The sequence below is a fragment of the Mobula birostris genome, chromosome X (assembly GCF_030028105.1).
Source record: "Mobula birostris isolate sMobBir1 chromosome X, sMobBir1.hap1, whole genome shotgun sequence".
NCBI lineage: Eukaryota > Metazoa > Chordata > Chondrichthyes > Myliobatiformes > Myliobatidae > Mobula > Mobula birostris.
In genome coordinates, this window is record NC_092402.1 from 45,970,081 (window position 1) to 45,989,078 (window position 18,998).

The 18,998-nt window shown below is 38.4% G+C and overlaps 1 protein-coding gene across 1 annotated transcript in view; it reads right to left on the reverse strand.

The window, feature by feature from the left end:
* The window catches only part of top2a (DNA topoisomerase II alpha), a 51,570-nt gene that overhangs the window by 19,654 nt on the left and 12,918 nt on the right, over positions 1–18,998 (reverse strand). Inside the window, exons 12-26 of the mRNA XM_072249772.1 lie at positions 18,332–18,489; positions 17,035–17,160; positions 15,269–15,379; positions 15,049–15,154; positions 14,228–14,337; positions 14,051–14,143; positions 9,214–9,328; positions 7,654–7,775; positions 6,075–6,223; positions 5,043–5,274; positions 4,696–4,830; positions 3,956–4,156; positions 2,753–2,948; positions 1,603–1,694; positions 183–326 (exon numbers count right to left, since the gene is read on the reverse strand). Coding sequence (XP_072105873.1) covers positions 183–326; positions 1,603–1,694; positions 2,753–2,948; positions 3,956–4,156; positions 4,696–4,830; positions 5,043–5,274; positions 6,075–6,223; positions 7,654–7,775; positions 9,214–9,328; positions 14,051–14,143; positions 14,228–14,337; positions 15,049–15,154; positions 15,269–15,379; positions 17,035–17,160; positions 18,332–18,489 — 2,090 coding nt within the window. The remainder of the gene's footprint in view (positions 1–182; positions 327–1,602; positions 1,695–2,752; positions 2,949–3,955; positions 4,157–4,695; positions 4,831–5,042; positions 5,275–6,074; positions 6,224–7,653; positions 7,776–9,213; positions 9,329–14,050; positions 14,144–14,227; positions 14,338–15,048; positions 15,155–15,268; positions 15,380–17,034; positions 17,161–18,331; positions 18,490–18,998) is intronic.

An 18,998-nucleotide genomic window follows, 5' to 3' on the forward strand; every position in this document is an offset into this window, starting at 1 on the left:
AAGATAAATGGTTTCACAAGTTTATATACAGTACATTTAAAACCAATAAAAATTAGAAACAAATGCAGAAGTCTCATAGTAGCTGAAGGTTTGAAAACACTGATTTGAGACAATATAATTTCCAAATACAAAATTTCATATTAATATTTGGTATCAAGCCCCTTGAACCTGTAGAAACCTACTTTGACATCTCTCTGCTTGAGCAATTCATCTTTCTTTTCTTTTGTCAGATACCACATGGGCATATTCAAAAGATAATTGAAATCTGGACCAGAAGTGGTTGCTTCTTCCTCCTCTTCTGTATCTTCCAGCTCAGATTCTTGCCCCTGTCAACAAGCAATTAAAATTTATTATTCCAGAAATAAGCTAGGCAGCCCTGGTTACATTTAAGATACAACATTTTTAAAAAGTGAAGGATTTCCCTCAAACCTAGCTGAAGTTAGAAACTGCTACCTTAAACTTTGCAAATAATGGCTTAAAAAAAACACAAATTTACATTTCTAAATTCTTGTGAATTTGGGAAGAAAATGCACAAGTTCCTTCTCTCGACATTTTCTTTGGGTCTGCAAAGCCTTAAACTATAGCCGTTTATCAGCAAAACTATGCGTTCTCCTGGGGCTTGGTACCACTGAGCTGCAGAATTATTCTGCATCATTATCTACCTACCATTATAAAGCAACTGAATTCCCACAAAATGTATTATTTACCTGCATAATCAGTTCAAAAAAACTAATCTTCAAAGAATTGAAATCTAGTTTTGTAAATAAATGTTACATACCCTATATGGACTCCTGAATTCTTTACACACACACACACACACATATTAACAGATCTGAATGATTTTTTTTATTGTCCAATCAATTCTGCATCACGATTAAAATGTACTGTAAAAGCATTTCTAAAAATATAACAAGTAAATAAAGGTAGAGGTTCAGGCTTAACTGTCTTTGACATACTAGTTGATGCTACCAAGATGGGCAGCCATCTCTTACTGTCATTGTCCATACTTTCACCCAATTCATCTCCATATCATCTCAATTTTTGTCTTGGGTTATCACTGCTAAAATCTTGTAACAGCTTCACTGACCTCTTAATGTGACCCAATTCACCTTTCACATCTTGCTTTCCCTATAACCTCAGGTTAGTTTGAATACCTGATCTCTCTATTCTAACTTGCACTGACCCCCCCCCCCCCCGCCAAATCATTTGCCTATACTCGCTGGCTTAATATTGGTGCCTGGTTTTCCAAGTCATGCTTTTCTGCATTCCCGTAATATTCTGCAGTCTGAAATCTTCAAGGATTTTTGAATTCTTCAGTTATTGCCTGGACTGCTGGAATCCTTGCTCGATCTCCTTTCCTAAATTTCACCATCTCACTTTCCTCTTATAATGTTCAAGAAGAAGAAAAAAAATTAGGCTTTTCCTTTCTCTCCCAATATCCTTCATCAAATTTTGTCTGAAATACAACAATGCAAATACAAGTTTCACAGCAATTGTAAATGATTATGTTTCAACTTTAGTTCTACTTGTGAGTAATTACAAAAACATTAAAATTATCAATGTTCAAACAGTTCAAAACAACTCCTGTTACTCTTCTATCACCTTTTCCTGAGATCCTTTCCACCCTTTTACGGGATCTGAATCGTAACCTCGATCAAGAAGTAATTGAATCAATTCGCGTTTTGGCTTGTTTTCTATAAAGAAGCAAAATAAATAAACGAATAAGATTTTTAATAAAATACCAACAGAAGTGGTTTGCAGCATGGAAGGCCATTCAATCCACTGAGTCCATTTCAGGTTGATACCAGGTCAGTCCTTTTAGCCCCTTTCACCACTCTCAGATCAGTCCTAGAAATCCTTTAAAGTACTTTTCCATTTTCCTTTTGAATGCCTTTCATTCTACGTGCTTCAATCTTGATGGAAAGCCTACTAGCAGCCTTTTGAAACTCCACAAACACGATCAAATGCATATTTCTCACTGATCCTTCGCATCACCTCATCAAAAACTCTATAGCTTGTTTAAAAATGGTTTTCCTTAATCAACGAGTTCTTGCTCAAATGATTTATTCTCCCAATTACGTTTCCACCTCACCTGTGTTAGACTGATTTCTAAGATATACCCATTATATTCTCTCCTCCAAGATGGTCTATAAAGCTTGAGTCTTTGACCTTGAGTTTAGGCTTCTATTCTAATGTTCATATTGTGTCTTAATATTAATATTTATCTAATTGTGTTCCTGTCACGTGCCTCAGAATACTGAACTGTTAGTGCAAACTGAACGTAAATCATTGTTGTACACATGTTAGAGAAGTGCCTGCTAGATTTTGCTGAGAACTCTGTCCCAGTTCTATTTTGGTTTCAACAAAATGTTTATATGGATAGCAATCGGATGTCCTTCAGACACATTACAAATGTAACAAAGGTGTAAACTTATATAGTGAAGTCAAATAAGGCAGTAATGTTCATGAATGACCTCAATGTTTAATAAATCTAAACATTATCATAATGACTAATATAATGCTAAAGGAAATGTGTTGAAATCTTGCCTTTCATAAAGCATCATTAAACTAAGCACATTCTGCCACCAAGTTGATTCCTAGTTATTCTCAGATTCTTTTTAAATATTCCTGGACTTAAACTAAAATTAATCAGGTTTCAGAAATTCATCTAAGCATAGTCATTGAAATATCCAATGACAAAATGAAAATAAATATTGCTTGTAAGTAAAGGTGTGGGCAATTTAAGACTTACCAATGATCAGTTTGCCTTCAATTTTCTCCAAGATGAAACGAGCTTGGTTGCTTAGTTTTCCATATTCTGCTCCCAAAAATCCCTCAAGCCAATCTTTTCTTAAACTATAATATTTCAACCTTAAGTCGAAGAACTCTTTCAGTATTTCTTGTACATTTTCATACCTTTTCAGACAACCAACATGATCAAATAACACCTAAAGAGAATAGAAAACTAAAATTAAATGACCAACAATCACTGCAGCTATGACTGCCTAGTGTGCTAACCTACTGCAACAATTATGTGTTTGTTGTTAGAAAAATAACTAGTTTGAGAGAGATTTTCCATCCACCTATTTCCAAAAGACTTCCCCATTTAACCCCATAACAAAGCTCATTTTCCCCTCAAAGCATTAATACCACAAGTATTGGTCTTCAGTTTCTTGTCCTTCAGATTCGAAGTGGAGAGAAGATGTAATGTGTATAAATCACATAAAATTATGGTGCAGCCAATAAATCTGGGAACCCAGTCCCAGACAGCACTAATAGCCAGGCCTCTTTACTACAATTTCCTCACTTGAAGTGGGCAAATATATTACCTGTCTGATATAAGAAATCCCACACTATTGGTCCTCAGTAATTATATTGGGTGGATCTTGCAAATAAATTTGCAAAGGAAGCTTGTGTCTACATTTGTATACTGTTAAGAAATTTATTGGAAAGAATTTTGCAATTATTTTATTTAATCTATAATAACTTAAATCTATCAACTGATTTGTACTATAACATTAAAGCTAAACCATAAACCTTATTCTTCTAATGCCTACATTGGAACCCACCTCCTAATCCACAAAGACTACAAATTAAAATTAGATGATTTAACAGCACGTTTCCGCTAGTAAACAATCGCTTTCGAATAATCCCTTTACCTCATGAGAATCTAATCAACGTCCCTTTCTTCAGGCTTTCAATTAAAACTGCATAGTGTGCCCTGCACGCGACCCCATCTGTATAGTTAAACAAGGTCAGCTTGGGTCAAATGCCCCAATCTAGACAAGTTAACATTGAGACATGCCTGCAGCAACAGGAACAGAAGGGCAACCTGAAATATTTAAAAAGTGATGCAGATTCTGAAGCTCCATCTAGTGTACAAGCATGGGCACTAGCATGAAAGCATCCATATACCATTTTGCATTATACTCGAGTTTACTATAAATTACCTTACCATTGAGTTGCATGTAAGAGGGACATTCAGTTTGAAGACTTTATGCAATCCTGCTAACTCAGCTTCGGCCAGCTTCTGTTCGGTCATTGTTATTATGAAACGCACAGTAGTATCAGTGTGATACTCTTTATAGTCAGTGATCAATGATGGAGTCTTGTCTGTTCCATTCAACATTGGTTCAAGTACTTGCTCTTTGTACACCTACAGACACAAAAATAAACCCACACAATTAAAAACAAAAAGTAATCCTTTGCAATTCCTTGATCAAAACATGCCAAACCCCCAATATTAGTGACTTGTAGATCAAGTCTTAATATTTTCTCTCTTCCCTAGTTGTCCACAAGCCAAAAACCAGTTGCAGAATCTATGAATCATTTGAAAACCAATTTCCCCCGGGATCAATAAAGTATGACTACGACACAAAAAGCAGATAATAAAATGTAATCGGGACACCATGGTAGTATAGTAGTTAGCACGACACTATTAGTGCTTGGGACATCAGAGTTTAATCCCAGCATCCTCTGTAAGGATTCTCTGTACGTCACAGTCCAAAGACATACCAGCTAGGTTGTTAATTGTCCCGTGATTAGATTAGGGTTAAATCTGGGCTGCAGGGCGGTGCAGCTTGAATGTCCTATTCCATGATGTATCTCAGTAAATAAAATACTCCTTAACATATAAAGGTATTTCCACATAAAGTTTATACTACAGTTTAACAATAAAAAACCAACAAAAATTACCTGAGTCCAGGTCTTGACAGGTAGCTCTGAAATTTCTACTGTGGTGGCATTCAACACCGAGATTTCACCATTGATCATATACTGATTGGCACCCAACTCAAAAATTGTTCCTTTGAAGTTCTTGTAATTAGGAAGCTAGAGAGAAACAATCCAACACAGGCATTAGAAGAATTTACATTTGGGTGCTCTGTAAGAATAAGATTTATGGTTTGCCTTTATTATAGAATAATTCTGTTGATCAACTTAAATTATCATTTAAAAAAATTGCAAAATTATTTCCAATAAACTTCCTAAAACAGTATACAAATACAGATACGAGCAGAGGATAATAGTAATTGTTCTCCTACCATAGGGACTGGATCATCTCCATCCAGCAAACGCCTGATATTATTAACAATTTCTCTTGCATCATAATTGGGAATTTTGCAAGCCCATCCTGTGCCAATACCATCAGCACCATTCACGAGCACCATAGGAATAATAGGGATGTACCACTCTGGCTCCACTTGCTGGTTATCATCATACAGATACTTCAGGAGATTATCATCCACGGCTGGGTACAAGAGCCGGGCCAAAGGACTAAAGGAAACAAATTTTGATCACAATCACAATTCATGGAAATTAATACAAAGATAATTTTGACAACTTACAATACATTTCAATCTCTAAAGTGTCATCTTTAACTACACCTCATGAAATGCACTAAAAAATACTCTAAAATAATTGTGCTGACTATATTCACACAAAAGAAAATACTACAAATATAAAAGTTATTGGAGCCTTAAATGCCCCTGAATTTTCAAGGGACAGGACCATGAATTTCTAGGCCATTATCCTTGATATTCACTGTGGTCTTGACACCACAACTACCCTCACACCATTCAGCTTGGCTTCCCTCCTCTTTTTGCTATGGTTCCAAGCGAGATCCAATCTCATGGTGTCATAGACAATCATATAGTAACATTTTGTGATGGATGATATATTGCATTCTTGGTTCTGCGCTTTTCCTACTCCAAGCAGGCTTTTCTGGCTCTATTTTGTCCAACATATGCATTTTAAAACCAGCATATTTGGGCCACTTCCAAATTGCCCTTTTTAAGAAACTCCTCTACAAATGTTCTTTCTGGTTATTAGATACTTTTGGTACTTTGATTCAAATCCACAGGCTGTGTTCCTAAGACATCTTTCTGAAACAAATATTTTGGGGCTTGTTTAGGATTGAGAAAACTTCTGAGTACTCCAAATATGCACTCTATTCTTATCAACCATACCCTATTTATGTTCAGCCACACCTAATCAACTATATATTTACTCTTCAATAAAAATACAATTATCAATCAGATCAAATTACTACCTGCAAATATTATGAAGGCACAAACCTGAGCATAGTGAAAATGTATCGAGGACTTGCAGCATCTTTGCCACCATTAAGTCTCGTACCAAATTGACCAATTGGCTGCAGAAGATTGATATTATTGCTGCCTGTGAAGTTCTGAGCTAATCCAACAATTGTCATCATAAGGGATACCTAGAAATATCAATCAATTCAGCAGTTAACAAAGTACGATAGAAATTTGACACAAGATCTGATTGAGTTTTGGATTAAATATCTTGAAATCGAGATATAATTTTTACATGTTTCCACGCAACTAAACCTCATTATGAACAGTAACTCTGAAGTGTACTTTAATAAATTCTATATTTCAAAGCACACAGCTCATTGGACTATAGTTAATACCTTAAGGATCTACAGCTCAATTTGCCTAAAATATGTGATGTAATAGATACTGTAATATGAGATTACAAAGCATAGTTAATACAATGGAGTGAATTCAAAATGCTTATTTCATTCATGATATTTTCCATTGCTGCCTGAATATTATTTAGACTTTAAAAAGCATTATAGAATAATCAAATATACATTTTCAATAACATTTATATATCTTAATACCCCCATTATTGCTTTCATTAAGATGTACTACTTGAGAATATGTATTCAAATGGATTTAAAGATGTTCATTCTGAGCATATAGTTTATACAACTTAGTGTGCAATTGTGCAGCAGAATGTCTCAAGGACAGTCATATCTATCTTTTTTTCTTTTTGTTGCAAAAAGGGTTGAAAAGAGCTTTGCTTCCCGAAGTTTAATTTTGGACAATTTGGAGTTTACAAATGCTGACACTGAAATCATAACATTCCCTGAAGAGTTGTGTTTTAATCAGAAAATGGTTTATTCGTTTTCAGGGGTTCCATAAACCTACCAATCATGTGCATCTTTCACTCTAGTTGCCACAAGGTTTTCTTCTTGAATCGCTGCAGTCCCTGCATTAATTAACCTCACAGTTCTTTAATTTCCACAGCCTTCAAAAGTGAGTTTTCAATGATAATGCTAAATTATTAGCCAGTATAATACAGCGCTGTATTATTTAACCTTCAAACTAAGCACTAATGGTTAAGCACAGATGGTACTTGAGAATGGACCAAGGAGATCAAGGTGATAGTTTATGTATTTGCTACATACAATAGTTTAAAATAGGGCAAGGATATCTCTGAATAATCCGTCATGTCAGCAACCTAACACATACTAAACATTTGTTCTTGAAAAAATTCACTCTAAAGCGACCCATGACACTGCAGATAAAATCTACACAAGGGATTTTAACTTCAGTAGACGATCCTACTGTAAATTACCAAACAAAATAGGGAAAAAGTGTCTTCTGGAAATTTTGAAGGAAGCCACCATTCAACTCTGACATAGCATGGAAAGGCAAAAACTACGAAGTTATTTTATAATCCACTGAAGTGCAAGAAATCAATATAGAAAATAAAATCTGTTGTTTTTACGATATGATGCATGGCACAAAACTACAACATTCACATGTTAAATTCTAAAATCATGAATAATTAGACAATGGACATTAAATACCTATTCATACCGGTTAACAAATAGCATCTTACCTCACCATGATGATAGGCTGACATCTCAGCAACAGAACCAGCTAGCTGAGCGACCTTGACTTCACGTTTATCATTCCTCTTGAAGCAGGTAAATAAAACCTTTCGTTGACCAGGCTTCATGCCTTGTAATTAAAGGAGATTTTTTTTTAAAAAAAGATAATCAAAATACCTTAAACTACAATGCAGTGTTAAAAGTGAAATTTCTTGCTTTGCCATTTTCTGCAGTTGTGGTCAAGATCACCAGGGATCACTGTCTCAAGTGCTGCATGAACACTTGCATGCACCATATGCCAAATGTGACATGAATGGAAAATTGTGAATGATTGTTTTTTGTTAAATTTACACCTGAACTGCATGCTATGCTTGTTGTAGATGGGGCTATTTGCAGCACCAGAGTCTATTGCAGCAGGCCAACACATGGGAAGCAGTAGGGGTGGCCAGAAACAGATTGCTATTTCCGCTTTTCTGCAGATATATTGTGGGGAGAATGCATTATATATGACTGCTTCCCATTCAACTGTATGACAAAAACAGGGCAGTTCTGCATGCAACTACTGAGATAGGTATTTCAGCACACTGTAACTATGGGAACAAAACTTCACTCCACTGCTTTTACTATATTTCTGGCCACTTTCAGGATTTTATGTAAGGAATTGAAACAGGCACTGGCATTATATTGAGTAAATGTTTATTGCACCAAAATTAGGAGAAATCCATTTTTAAGTAATCATATCCCATTCTGACTGCATAATAGCCAAGATACGAAGGTAATGGTAATTTTATGGAACAATCGGGATGAATGGCATCAAGCACCAATTAACAATGCAGACTATTCACAACCAGATGTTATGTGTTATAGAGGTATACACAATTTCTAAAGACATTCCTTTAGCAAAAAGTGACACTAGCGTGAGGGACAAGTACTACATAAGATTTAAGATAACTAGCAAAAAAAAGTTATAGATAACTATATTTTTCAAAAGATAGGCAAAGTTCTAAAGTTTTTGTCATCTACGGGAATTCCATGAAAAGGAATGATAAATGCAGCTTCAACAGGAACTTTCAAAATACAAATCTGAAAGGAAAGGTCTTTTCTTCCCCCCCCCCCCCCCCCCGCAGTAAGAGCTGCAAAATGGGCTAATATATGCAATTCCTTTCCTTGTACCAACCTATAACTTGCATTACCAACAATTCTATTTTCTAACTGAAAAATATGACCAGATTTAGAACAAAAAACGAATTGCTGGAGGACTCAGTGCAAATAAAAAATTAACTGCTAATTTTCATCGACCAGACGGTACTTGAATCAACAAGTTCCTCCAGCAATTTGCCACAAGTTCCAACATTTGCAGTTTCTTGTGTCCCTGAGATTTATAACAAAATAGCTGTTTATTCTTTCAATGTCTATTACCCATCACAAATGGCACCATCATAAGGAAGAATGGTGATAATTTACTAATTCTCAGGTAATTTTAAAAGTTAAAGAATTCCATTGAGATATTAAGCCTTTGTCATGGGCTGCACTTTTTAAAAAAAAACACAATACACCCAGAGACTTACCATCCACAAGTGAAGGAATTGACCGTTCATTGTCAGAGTTGGAGAAAAGGACCAATTCCTTATTTATGAAGTCATTGTATGTCAAATATTTTGTACCTTTTCCATACAAGAATTGCTGTAAACAAAAAGTCAGCTGCTGAGTACAGTTCCAAAAGTATTCCAAAAAGCTGGTCATTCCCTAGGTTTTTGACAGGAAAATAAGTAGAAGTCTTGTTCCACCATGTCCCACCAGTCACCTCTGCCATTCAAATAAAATAATTGGTGATCTGGTTGTAACCTCAACTCTAATTATTTGCATATTCTCTAAGCCTTATGAAAAAAATATCAATCCACTTCTGCCTTAAAAATATCCAGATACTGCTTTCACCACCCTTTGAGAAAGAGACATCTTATGGTCTTCATATCTCTCTACGCAACTTACTTTCCTAATTAACATTGTCAGCAAATTTACAGCATCTTCAATCCTTTTATCCAAGATATCAATATGAATAATAAAACATTAAAGCCCAGGAATGATCCCTGTGGCACACAACACATTACAGAATTTGACCATGCCAACTGGGAGTTTGTTGTTAATAACAGACCTTCCACGTCGGAGGAGGCGCGGCAGATGAAGCTAATTACTCAAATTATCAGCTAATATAAGTAAGGCTTGCTCGAGGGGAGCAGCCTTGTCGAGGGAAGTGCCTTGCGAGAAAAGTGCGAGTCTTTGGCTCAGGAGTCTTCGGCGAGGAGGCTGAGAGTGGTGACTACGTCACAGTTGGAGAGGGTGAGAAGTGGTGAAGAGATGATCGCTAGGCTGATTCAGTGTGCTGCGTGCATGATGTGGGAGGTCAGGGACACTGATAGTGCCTCTGGCTCCTACACCTGTGGAAAATGTGTCCAGTTTCAGCTTCTGAAGGACCATGTTGCAGCACTAGAGAGGCAACTGGATGATGTTAGGTTCATCTGGGAGAACGAGAGTTCTCTGGACAGGACCTACAGTGAGGTCGTTACACCCAGGATACCGGAAGAGAGAAGGGGGACGACGATGAACAAGGAAAGGATGCTTAAAGTACAGGAGACCCCAGGAGATGTGCCTCTCATAAACAGGTTCTCCCTCCTGGAAGCTGTCGGGACAGAAGACAGTGCCAGTCTGAGGGGCGGACGGGTCTGCGAGTCAACAATTGGCGCTGAGACAAAGCCAAGGAGACAGATGTCAGACAGAGCTGTGGTAGTAGGGGACTCCATAGTGAGAGGTACAGAAAGGGGTTTCTGTGGCAACAGGCGAGATTTAAGGATGGTGTGTTGCCTCCCTGGTGCCAGGATCCAGGACGTCACGGACCGATTGCAGGGAATCCTCAAGAGTGAAGGTAAACATCCGGAAGTGGTGGTGCATGTCGGCACAAATGATGTGGGGAAGAAGAGGAAAGACATTCTACAGTGTGACTTCAGAGAACTCGGAAGAAGGCTGAAAAGAAGGACTTCCAGGGTGGTTATCTCCGGTTTGCTTCCAGTTCCCCATGCTGGAGTGGTCAAGAACAGGGAGATAATGGATCTGAATGCATGGCTGAGGGAACTGGTGCAGGAAGCAAGGATTTACATTCTTGGACCACTGGGGTATGTTTTGGGGTAAGGATGAATTGTACAAAAGGGACGGGTTGCACCTTAATAAGCAGGGCACCAGCATTCTGGCAGGCAGGTTTGCCTCTGCAACACGGGTGTGTTTAAACTAAGTAGTGGGGGGGAGGGGACAATCTGGAAACATAAGGATGGAGATAAGGGAAAGTGAGAATAAGAAAAGTTAAGAAAGACAGCAGAATCAACAGAGCAGAAAGCTCAAGAAGGGATCGTACAGTATGGCCAAGTGAAATAGGAATTGATATGGGAGGTGAAGGGAGTAATGAATTAAAAGTATTGTATATGAATGCACGGAGTATAAGAAATAAAGTGGATGAGCTTGAAGCACAGTTGGAAATTGGTAAGTATGATGTTGTGGGAATAACAGAGACATGGCTTCAAGTGGACAGGGCCTGGGAAATGAATATTCAAGGGTATACGTCCTATCGAAAGGACAGATTGATGGGCAGAGGGTGTGGGGTGGCTCTGTTGGTGAGGAATGATATTCAGTCCCTTGCGAGAGGGTACATAGAATCAGGAGACGTCGAGTCAGTATGGATAGAACTGAGAAATTCTAAGGGTAGAAAGACCCTAATGGGAGTTATCTACAGGCCCCCAAACAGTAGTCTGGATGTAGGGTGTAAGTTGAATCAAGAGTTAAAATTGGCATGTCGCAAAGGTAATGCTACAGTTGTTATGGGGGACTTCAACATGCAGGTAGACTGGAGGAATCAGGTTGGTACTGGCCCCCAAGAAAGGGAGCCTGTGGAGTCCCTCCGAGATGGATTCTTAGAACAGCTCGCACTGGAGCCTACCAGAGAGAACGCAATTCTAGATTTAGTGTTGTGCAATGAACTGGATTTGATCAGGGACCTCGAGGTAAAGGAGCCATTAGGAGGTAGTGACCATAATATGGTAAGTTTTAATCTACAATTTGAGAGGGAGAAGGGAAACTCAGAAGTGTCAGTATTACAGTTGAACAAAGGGAACTATGGTGCTATGAGGGAGGAGCTGGCCAAAGTTCAATGGAACAATACCGCAGCAGGGTGACAGTGGAACAGCAATGGCAAGTGTTTCTGGGAATAATGTGGAAGGTGCAGGATCAGTTCATTCCAAAGAGGAAGAAAGATCCTAAGGCGAGTAAGGGGCGACCGTGGCTGACAAGGGAAGTAATGGACAGTATAAAAATAAAAGAGAAGAAGTATAACATAGCAAAGACAAGTGGGAAGCTGGAGGATTGGGAAACTTTTGAAGAACAGAAGGTAACTAAAAAGGCAATACACGGAGAAAAATGAGGTACGAAGGTAAACTAACCAAGAATATAAAGGAGGATAGTAAAAGCTTCTTTAGGTATGTGAAAAGAGAAAAAAATAGTTAAGACCAAAATTGGGCCCTTGAAGACAGAAGTGGGTGAATTTATTATAGAGGACAAGGAAATGGCAGACAAGTTGAACATATACTGTCTTCACTGGGGAAGACACAAACAATCTCCCAGATGTAATAGTGGCCAAAGGACCTAGGGTAATGGATGAATTGAAGGAAATTTATATTAGTCAGGAAATGGTGTTGGATAGGCTGTTGGGTCTGAAGGCTGATAAGTCCCCAGGACCTGATGGTCTGTATCCCAGTGTACTTAAGGAGGTGGCTTTAGAAATCGTGGACACATTGGTAATCATTTTTCAATGTTCTATAGATTCAGGATCAGTTCCTGTGGATTGGAGGGTGGCTAATGTTGTCCCTCTCTTCAAGAAGGGAGGAAGAGAGAAAACAAGGAATTATAGACCGGTTAGCCTGACATTGGTGGTGGGAAAGATGCTGGAGTCAATTATTAAAGATGAAATTATGACACATCTGGAGAGCAGTAACAGCATCAGTCCGAGTCAGCGTGGATTTACGAGGGGGAAATTGTGCTTGACCAATCTTCTGGAATTTTTTGAGGACATAACAGTGAAAATGGACAAGGGAGAGCCAGTGGATGTAGTGTACCTGGACTTCCAGAAAGCTTTTGATAAAGTCCCACATAGGAGATTAGTGGGCAAAATTAGGGCACATGGTATTGGGGGCAGAGTACTGACATGGATTGAAAATTGGCTGGCTGACAGAAAATAAAGAGTAGCCATTAACAGGTCCCTTTCGGAATGGCAGGCGGTGACCAGTGGGGCACCGCAGGGTTCAGTGCTGGGACCACAGCTGTTTACAATATATATTAATGACTTAGATGAGGGAATTAAAAGTAACATTAGCAAATTTGCCGATGACACAAAGCTGGGTGGCAGTGTGAAATGTGAGGAGGATGTTATGAGAATGCAGGGTGATTTGGACAGGCTGGGTGAGTGGGCAGATGCAGTTTAATGTGGATAAATGTGAGGTTATCCACTTTGGTGTTAAGAACGGGAAGGTAGATTATCTAAATGGGTCAAGTTAGGAAAAGGGGAAGCACAACGAGATCTAGGTGTTCTTGTACATCAGTCACTGAAAGCAAGCATGCAAGTACAGCAGGCAGTGAAGAAAGCTAATGGCATGCTGGCCCTCATAACAAGGGGAATTGAGTATAAGAGCAAAGAGGTCCTTCTGCAGCTGTACAGGGCCCTGGTGAGACCACACCTGGAGTAGTGTGTGCAGTTTTGGTCTCCAAATTTGAGGAAGGACATTCTTGCTATTGAGGGAGTGCAGCGTAGGTTCATAAGGTTAATTCCCGGGATGGTGAGACTGTCATATGTTGAAAGATTGGAGCGACTGGGCTTGTATACTCTGGAATTTAGAAGGCTGAGAGGGGATCTTATTGAAACATATAAGATTATTAAGGAATTGGACATGCTGGAGGCAGGAAGCATGTTCCCGCTGATGGGTGAGTCCAGAACCAGAGGCCACAGTTTAAGAATAAGGGGTAGGCCATTTAGAACGGAGTTGAGGAAAAACTTTTTCACCCAGAGTGGTGGATATATGGAATGCTGTGCCCCAGAAGGCTGCGGAGGCCAAGTCTCTGGATGCTTTCAAAAAAGAGATGGATAGAGCTCTTAAAGATAGCGGAATCAAAGGTTATGGGGATAAGGCAGGAACTGGATACTGACTGTGGATGATCAGCCATGATCACAGTGAATGGCAGTGCTGGCTCAAAGGGCCGAATGGCCTACTCCTGCACCTATTGTCTATAGTCACATTCAGGATTATAGTTTGCTATATAGCTATATATTAAAAAATTGCTGCAACCTATAGCCGAAAGAAAATTGAAGCACACCTCCGGCAATCCATGTAATTTTCGCTGTCGCCTGTCAACCATGAAGTTTGTCAGCCATTCTTTGCGTTCCTCAATTTTTTTCTTGCTAAATGCCTAAAGAATGAAAGCAATAGTTAAACACCTGCAGCGATAAAACTCCGATTTATGCCGATAAACTGAAAGAATTAGGCCTCTCACCAGGGTGATTGCAGCATCATCTTCTGGGCCACCATATTTAAAGGGGATACGATGCCTCTCCATATCAGCAAAATATTCCTTTGCTTCCTTGGCAGTACTCGTACCCAAACCTAGATGATTTAGATTCAGAAGCAATAGTTAACTCCACAAGAATACATTTCAACAAAAAAAATATGCCCAGATGTCGGCGTGTAATTTTATTTTCCCCACAGCATTACACAACTGAAAATAGTTTTATTGCCATCCACTATAGTGAAACACAATATGGTTTATTTCCACATAACAGATGCATGATCAAGACTACTCGTAGAACACTGGAGGGGAAACATGAAACTCGTTGCCCTGAGAGCAATTACCACTTGGCACTCCCAGGACTTCCCATAACAGTAATAGCAGACTGGAACACCTACCAAGTCAACCACTTTCATTCTTAAGGCTATCCTGTTCAATACCAGCTGTGCTGACATTCCATCATAAACATAAATCCTCTCTCCAACATGAAGTTCGTACCACATCTAAATCTCTAATCCCACGATCTACGAAGGCCACAGCAACTGAAGCACCACTGCCCCCAATTATTCATCAGTGCTATTCCCCTGACCAACAAAAAATGCAAACATTTGAATCTCCTGTTTTAATTCTAAACAAGAAATTAAAAATAAGTTTTAAATCAAAGAACCACCGATCTTAGACTAATCCATTCCCAAATATAGAGTAAGGATGATAAAAGCAGATTTGCAACTATCAGCAAAACTTTCCGATAAAACAAATTAGGTTCTTACATTGTTGAGTGTACCACTACACAGGGGTTTACAACAAACCTTTGTAGTACTTTATTTTCCAAGTCCTGCTGTTGTTAGTGCTCTTTTTCCATTCATCAAATTCAGGTAGACTGTAAAATGCAACTTCCTGCTTGTTTTTGGACACCTGGGAAAAAACAAACAAAAATCTTACTTCATAATTGAACAGTTAGGCCATGTTAGCCATTTATTAGAGGACTGATATTTCAACTGATAATATTCCAAGTAGTCATTGACAAACCTTTACAATTGGTGTAATAAATTCCTCTATAAATCTATGTTTGATCAGTGAAGGCCAGTTGTGATGGATGAAATTGATCAATAAACCCTTGATGTGTGAACCATCTTGATCCTGCAATAAAGAAAATTAGGATTTATGCCATGAGAAAGATGTACCAGAACTGTAGAGATGTTTTAACACTTTTACGGAAGTTATGTGGATTCCCATACTGAAAATTACTTCCAAGGTAAGAGGCATCTTACCCTTTACTACCTTTGCAGTTTGTGGTACCTTTTATGCTACTTTTATTTTTGCAAATATGCAAACTATAAACAGGCAACTTCACATGAGTAACATGTACTTTTGAAGTTTACCATAATTTACTGAGATTCCATGCTTCCTAGTGAGGAATTGGAAGGTTACAAAGGCAACTTTCAAACTGCAAATTTTAATCAAGACAGCAGTAAAAACAAGGCAGTCTCACCGCAGTGCACCACATTTTTGTGCTTTTGGAACTGCAGCCACATAATGGATGCAGCGTTAAAACAGTTCCAGCTGAGATTGTTGCAAATAATTTTTCCTGCATTTGATTTGACAATAACAGTTATACTGATTACATGTTCTATGGTCTCGAATTGTTTCTACTAGCACTAACTTGCAGGCGACTAAAATTTCAGGAGGTTGTGGACTAGATTCTAATCAATACCTCCAGACATCTTAAAACTCCACTGCATGGTAGAGCAAAGAACATTTTTGTTGTCCATCTGCTGAAAGAAAATTGCCCGAATTAATCTTACACAAGACACAGTCCTTTGGGCACTTTTTCCGTACTAGTGCCTGGGTGAGCATATAATTGGTGAGCTGCTGCAAATGGCCAGGTACTGAAACAACTTAATAAGACGTATTTGACTTCAAGGAGACTACTAGGGAATTCTTATGCCAGTGTCTCTTCAGTCTCCTTGAAATCATACACTAGCGGGACTTGGAGGTGCTAATGCCTACTTCTCCTCTAAGACAACCACATTATGGTTTGGAGGCTTGCATGTCTCAATAACCTGGAGAACTATGTTGACTGGAGTTAGGGCTTTATGCTTTAGCTCTTGGTAGCATCACCCATGACAAACAGGTCAAAGGGTAGAGGCCAGACCAAGAGTGAGTCAGGGCTAACAACACTGAATGGTAAAACAGTATAGTTATGGAAACAGCAATGAAGAGTACTTCTACATTTGAGTGCAACAGTACCCGCGAATCTCCACTCAGACTTGCATGATTGACAGTAGTGAAAATCAAGAGGAAGCTGCTGACATGATGAAGAAAGCCCTGAACACCACCAGAGATGGAAGACCTTCAATGCTGCCCTAAATGTCAGCAGTGTAATGGGCAGTAAGAAAGAGCTTGCTTCTGCACAAGTAGTTTACAGACTACATGGCTGTACTTATGAAAATTGCATGTTTGGTTTCATCAAGTGTGCCCAAGGCTGTACATGCTTAATTGTCAAATATACAAAGGACCCATGGGTGAAGGGAGAAGAGACTATGCTGGCTTTGCAATCAATGTGGAACCATTGCAATTTTCTATCAAGTGTTATTCTTCACAGAAACTGGTGTACAGGGTATGTTTTACTCCTTAGAAAAAAAACAGCACTAAGTATTGTGTGAAAACAGAAGATGGTTTGTAGTGTGGCTTCAATTTAACGTATGGTAAATATATATATTTTCAAAAAAGGATGAAATTTTTACACGTGGTTAAAACAAAACACCACTTCAGAGACAATTTAATTATGTCACCTGATCTGTCATAATCATCAATTTTCCATAACGGAGAGTTTTCAGAGACTCCTGATCTTCATAGTTCTTCTTGTACTGTAGACCAATTATCTTTATCATGTTGTTGATCTCTGCATTTTCCATTATCTGTAAATCAAATATTAAAAGTGTCAAGCAACTATTTCTGATGGCCCACTGAAGTATGCACTGAGGTTCAGCTAGCAATTCTCTCAGCTGTATTTATAGCATTCTGGAATTGAGACCACCCTACAGACTTGATTCTATGCTGATGTTACAGTACAGTAAGTGTTCTGATGTGAAGTTAAACCAAGGCCCAATTTGAATGCATGGGAGGGACAAAGGATCCTCTGGCATCATTCTGCACATTAACAAGGCCCAGTCATTATTTATCCCTTAACCAACAGCACAAAGACAGATACATTGAGATGCACAAATGGTTGGCACTCATCGCCTAAACAGCAAAATGCATCAAGATGTTCTGAATAAGCCAATAAAGGCACTATAAAAATGCAAGTCTATGCTCCCAGCCAAGTGGTTCTTTAATACCCATGGGAAGCCATTATAAAGTCAAACTATGGTGACATTTTTTTTTTGCTATATCAGATAAATTAGGAATTGGACAATTCTGATTTGACCTAAAATAGCCAATTTAGGAAAGAAGCACTCATAGCTTGACAGTAGGCAATATACTCTCAACCTTGTTAAAGAAAATATAGAATTGATGGAAGTAAGTTACCTGGGAGACTACAACATGGTATAACAATTTATAGAAAATGGAATCACTTTCAACAACTCTTCACTCATGTTTCTTGATATTCGTTATTATTTATTTTTGTATTTGCAGTTTGTTCTTTTCTGCACTCTGGTTGAATGCCCTAGTTGGGCAGTCTGTTGTTGATTCTGCTACTGTACTTATTCTATGGATTTACTGACTATGGTCTCAGGAAAATGAATCTCAGCATTATATATGGTGACATTTTGATAATAAATTTGCTTTGAACTTTAAAAAAAAACTGCTAGTATGCAAGAACTTGTAGAGTCAACTGCACTACCACCAGATTTGACTTAATGAACAACCATGGTAGGGGCCTAAAAAGCAACTAAAACATAATCAGCTGCTGATTATTCCTGGTCAATAACACAGCTTATGCAAGATTACAAAAATAATTTCTTTGCAACTGCCTAGAGGAAAAAAAAAGCAAATGAGTAAATAAAGTTGATGCCACAAATTTGGATTTTGAATTTATGAAATTCTTTGAGACTTTAAAAATAATTTTTGCAACTTGTGCCAACATACCTGTTTGTGAGAAGCTTCTCGAACATTGAGAATTTTCCCTCTAAGAGGAAACACACCATATCTATCCCGTCCAACAACTCCCAGACCTGACACAGCCAAGGTCTTGGCTGAATCTCCCTCAGTTAGGATGAGAGTACAACCATGAGAATGCTTAGTTCCTGGGGAAAGGAAATTGCATTATGATCACAATATAACTTGTGTCAAAATATTAATTTATTGGGCAATAGAGATCTTAAAAAAAAAAGTGATACATTTCCAAATGGGTCAAAATGGTTGAGAAAAAAAGGAGATGCATAGCAGGTATAGGCAAGTAGAATATAAAGTTTGTATGTGTCTGTCAGGATAAAAGCTAAAGATAACCTTTGTCTTCAAGAAATATTGAGGTCCTGGTTAAGGGAAAAAAAAGGAGGCACATAGCATGTATAGGCAGGTTTGCTTATGCAGTTTAGGAAATACAAGAGAACACTTAAAGAAATCAGGAAGGCTATACAAAGGCATAAAGTTGCCCTAGCAGACAAGGTGAAGGAGAATTCTAAGGGATTCTACAGGTATTTTAAGAGTAAAGGATTGCAAAGAACAAAACTGGTCCTCTAGAAGACCAGATTGGTAATCCATGTGTGGAGCCAGAACAGATGGAGGAGATCTTAAATGAATTCTTTGCATCTGT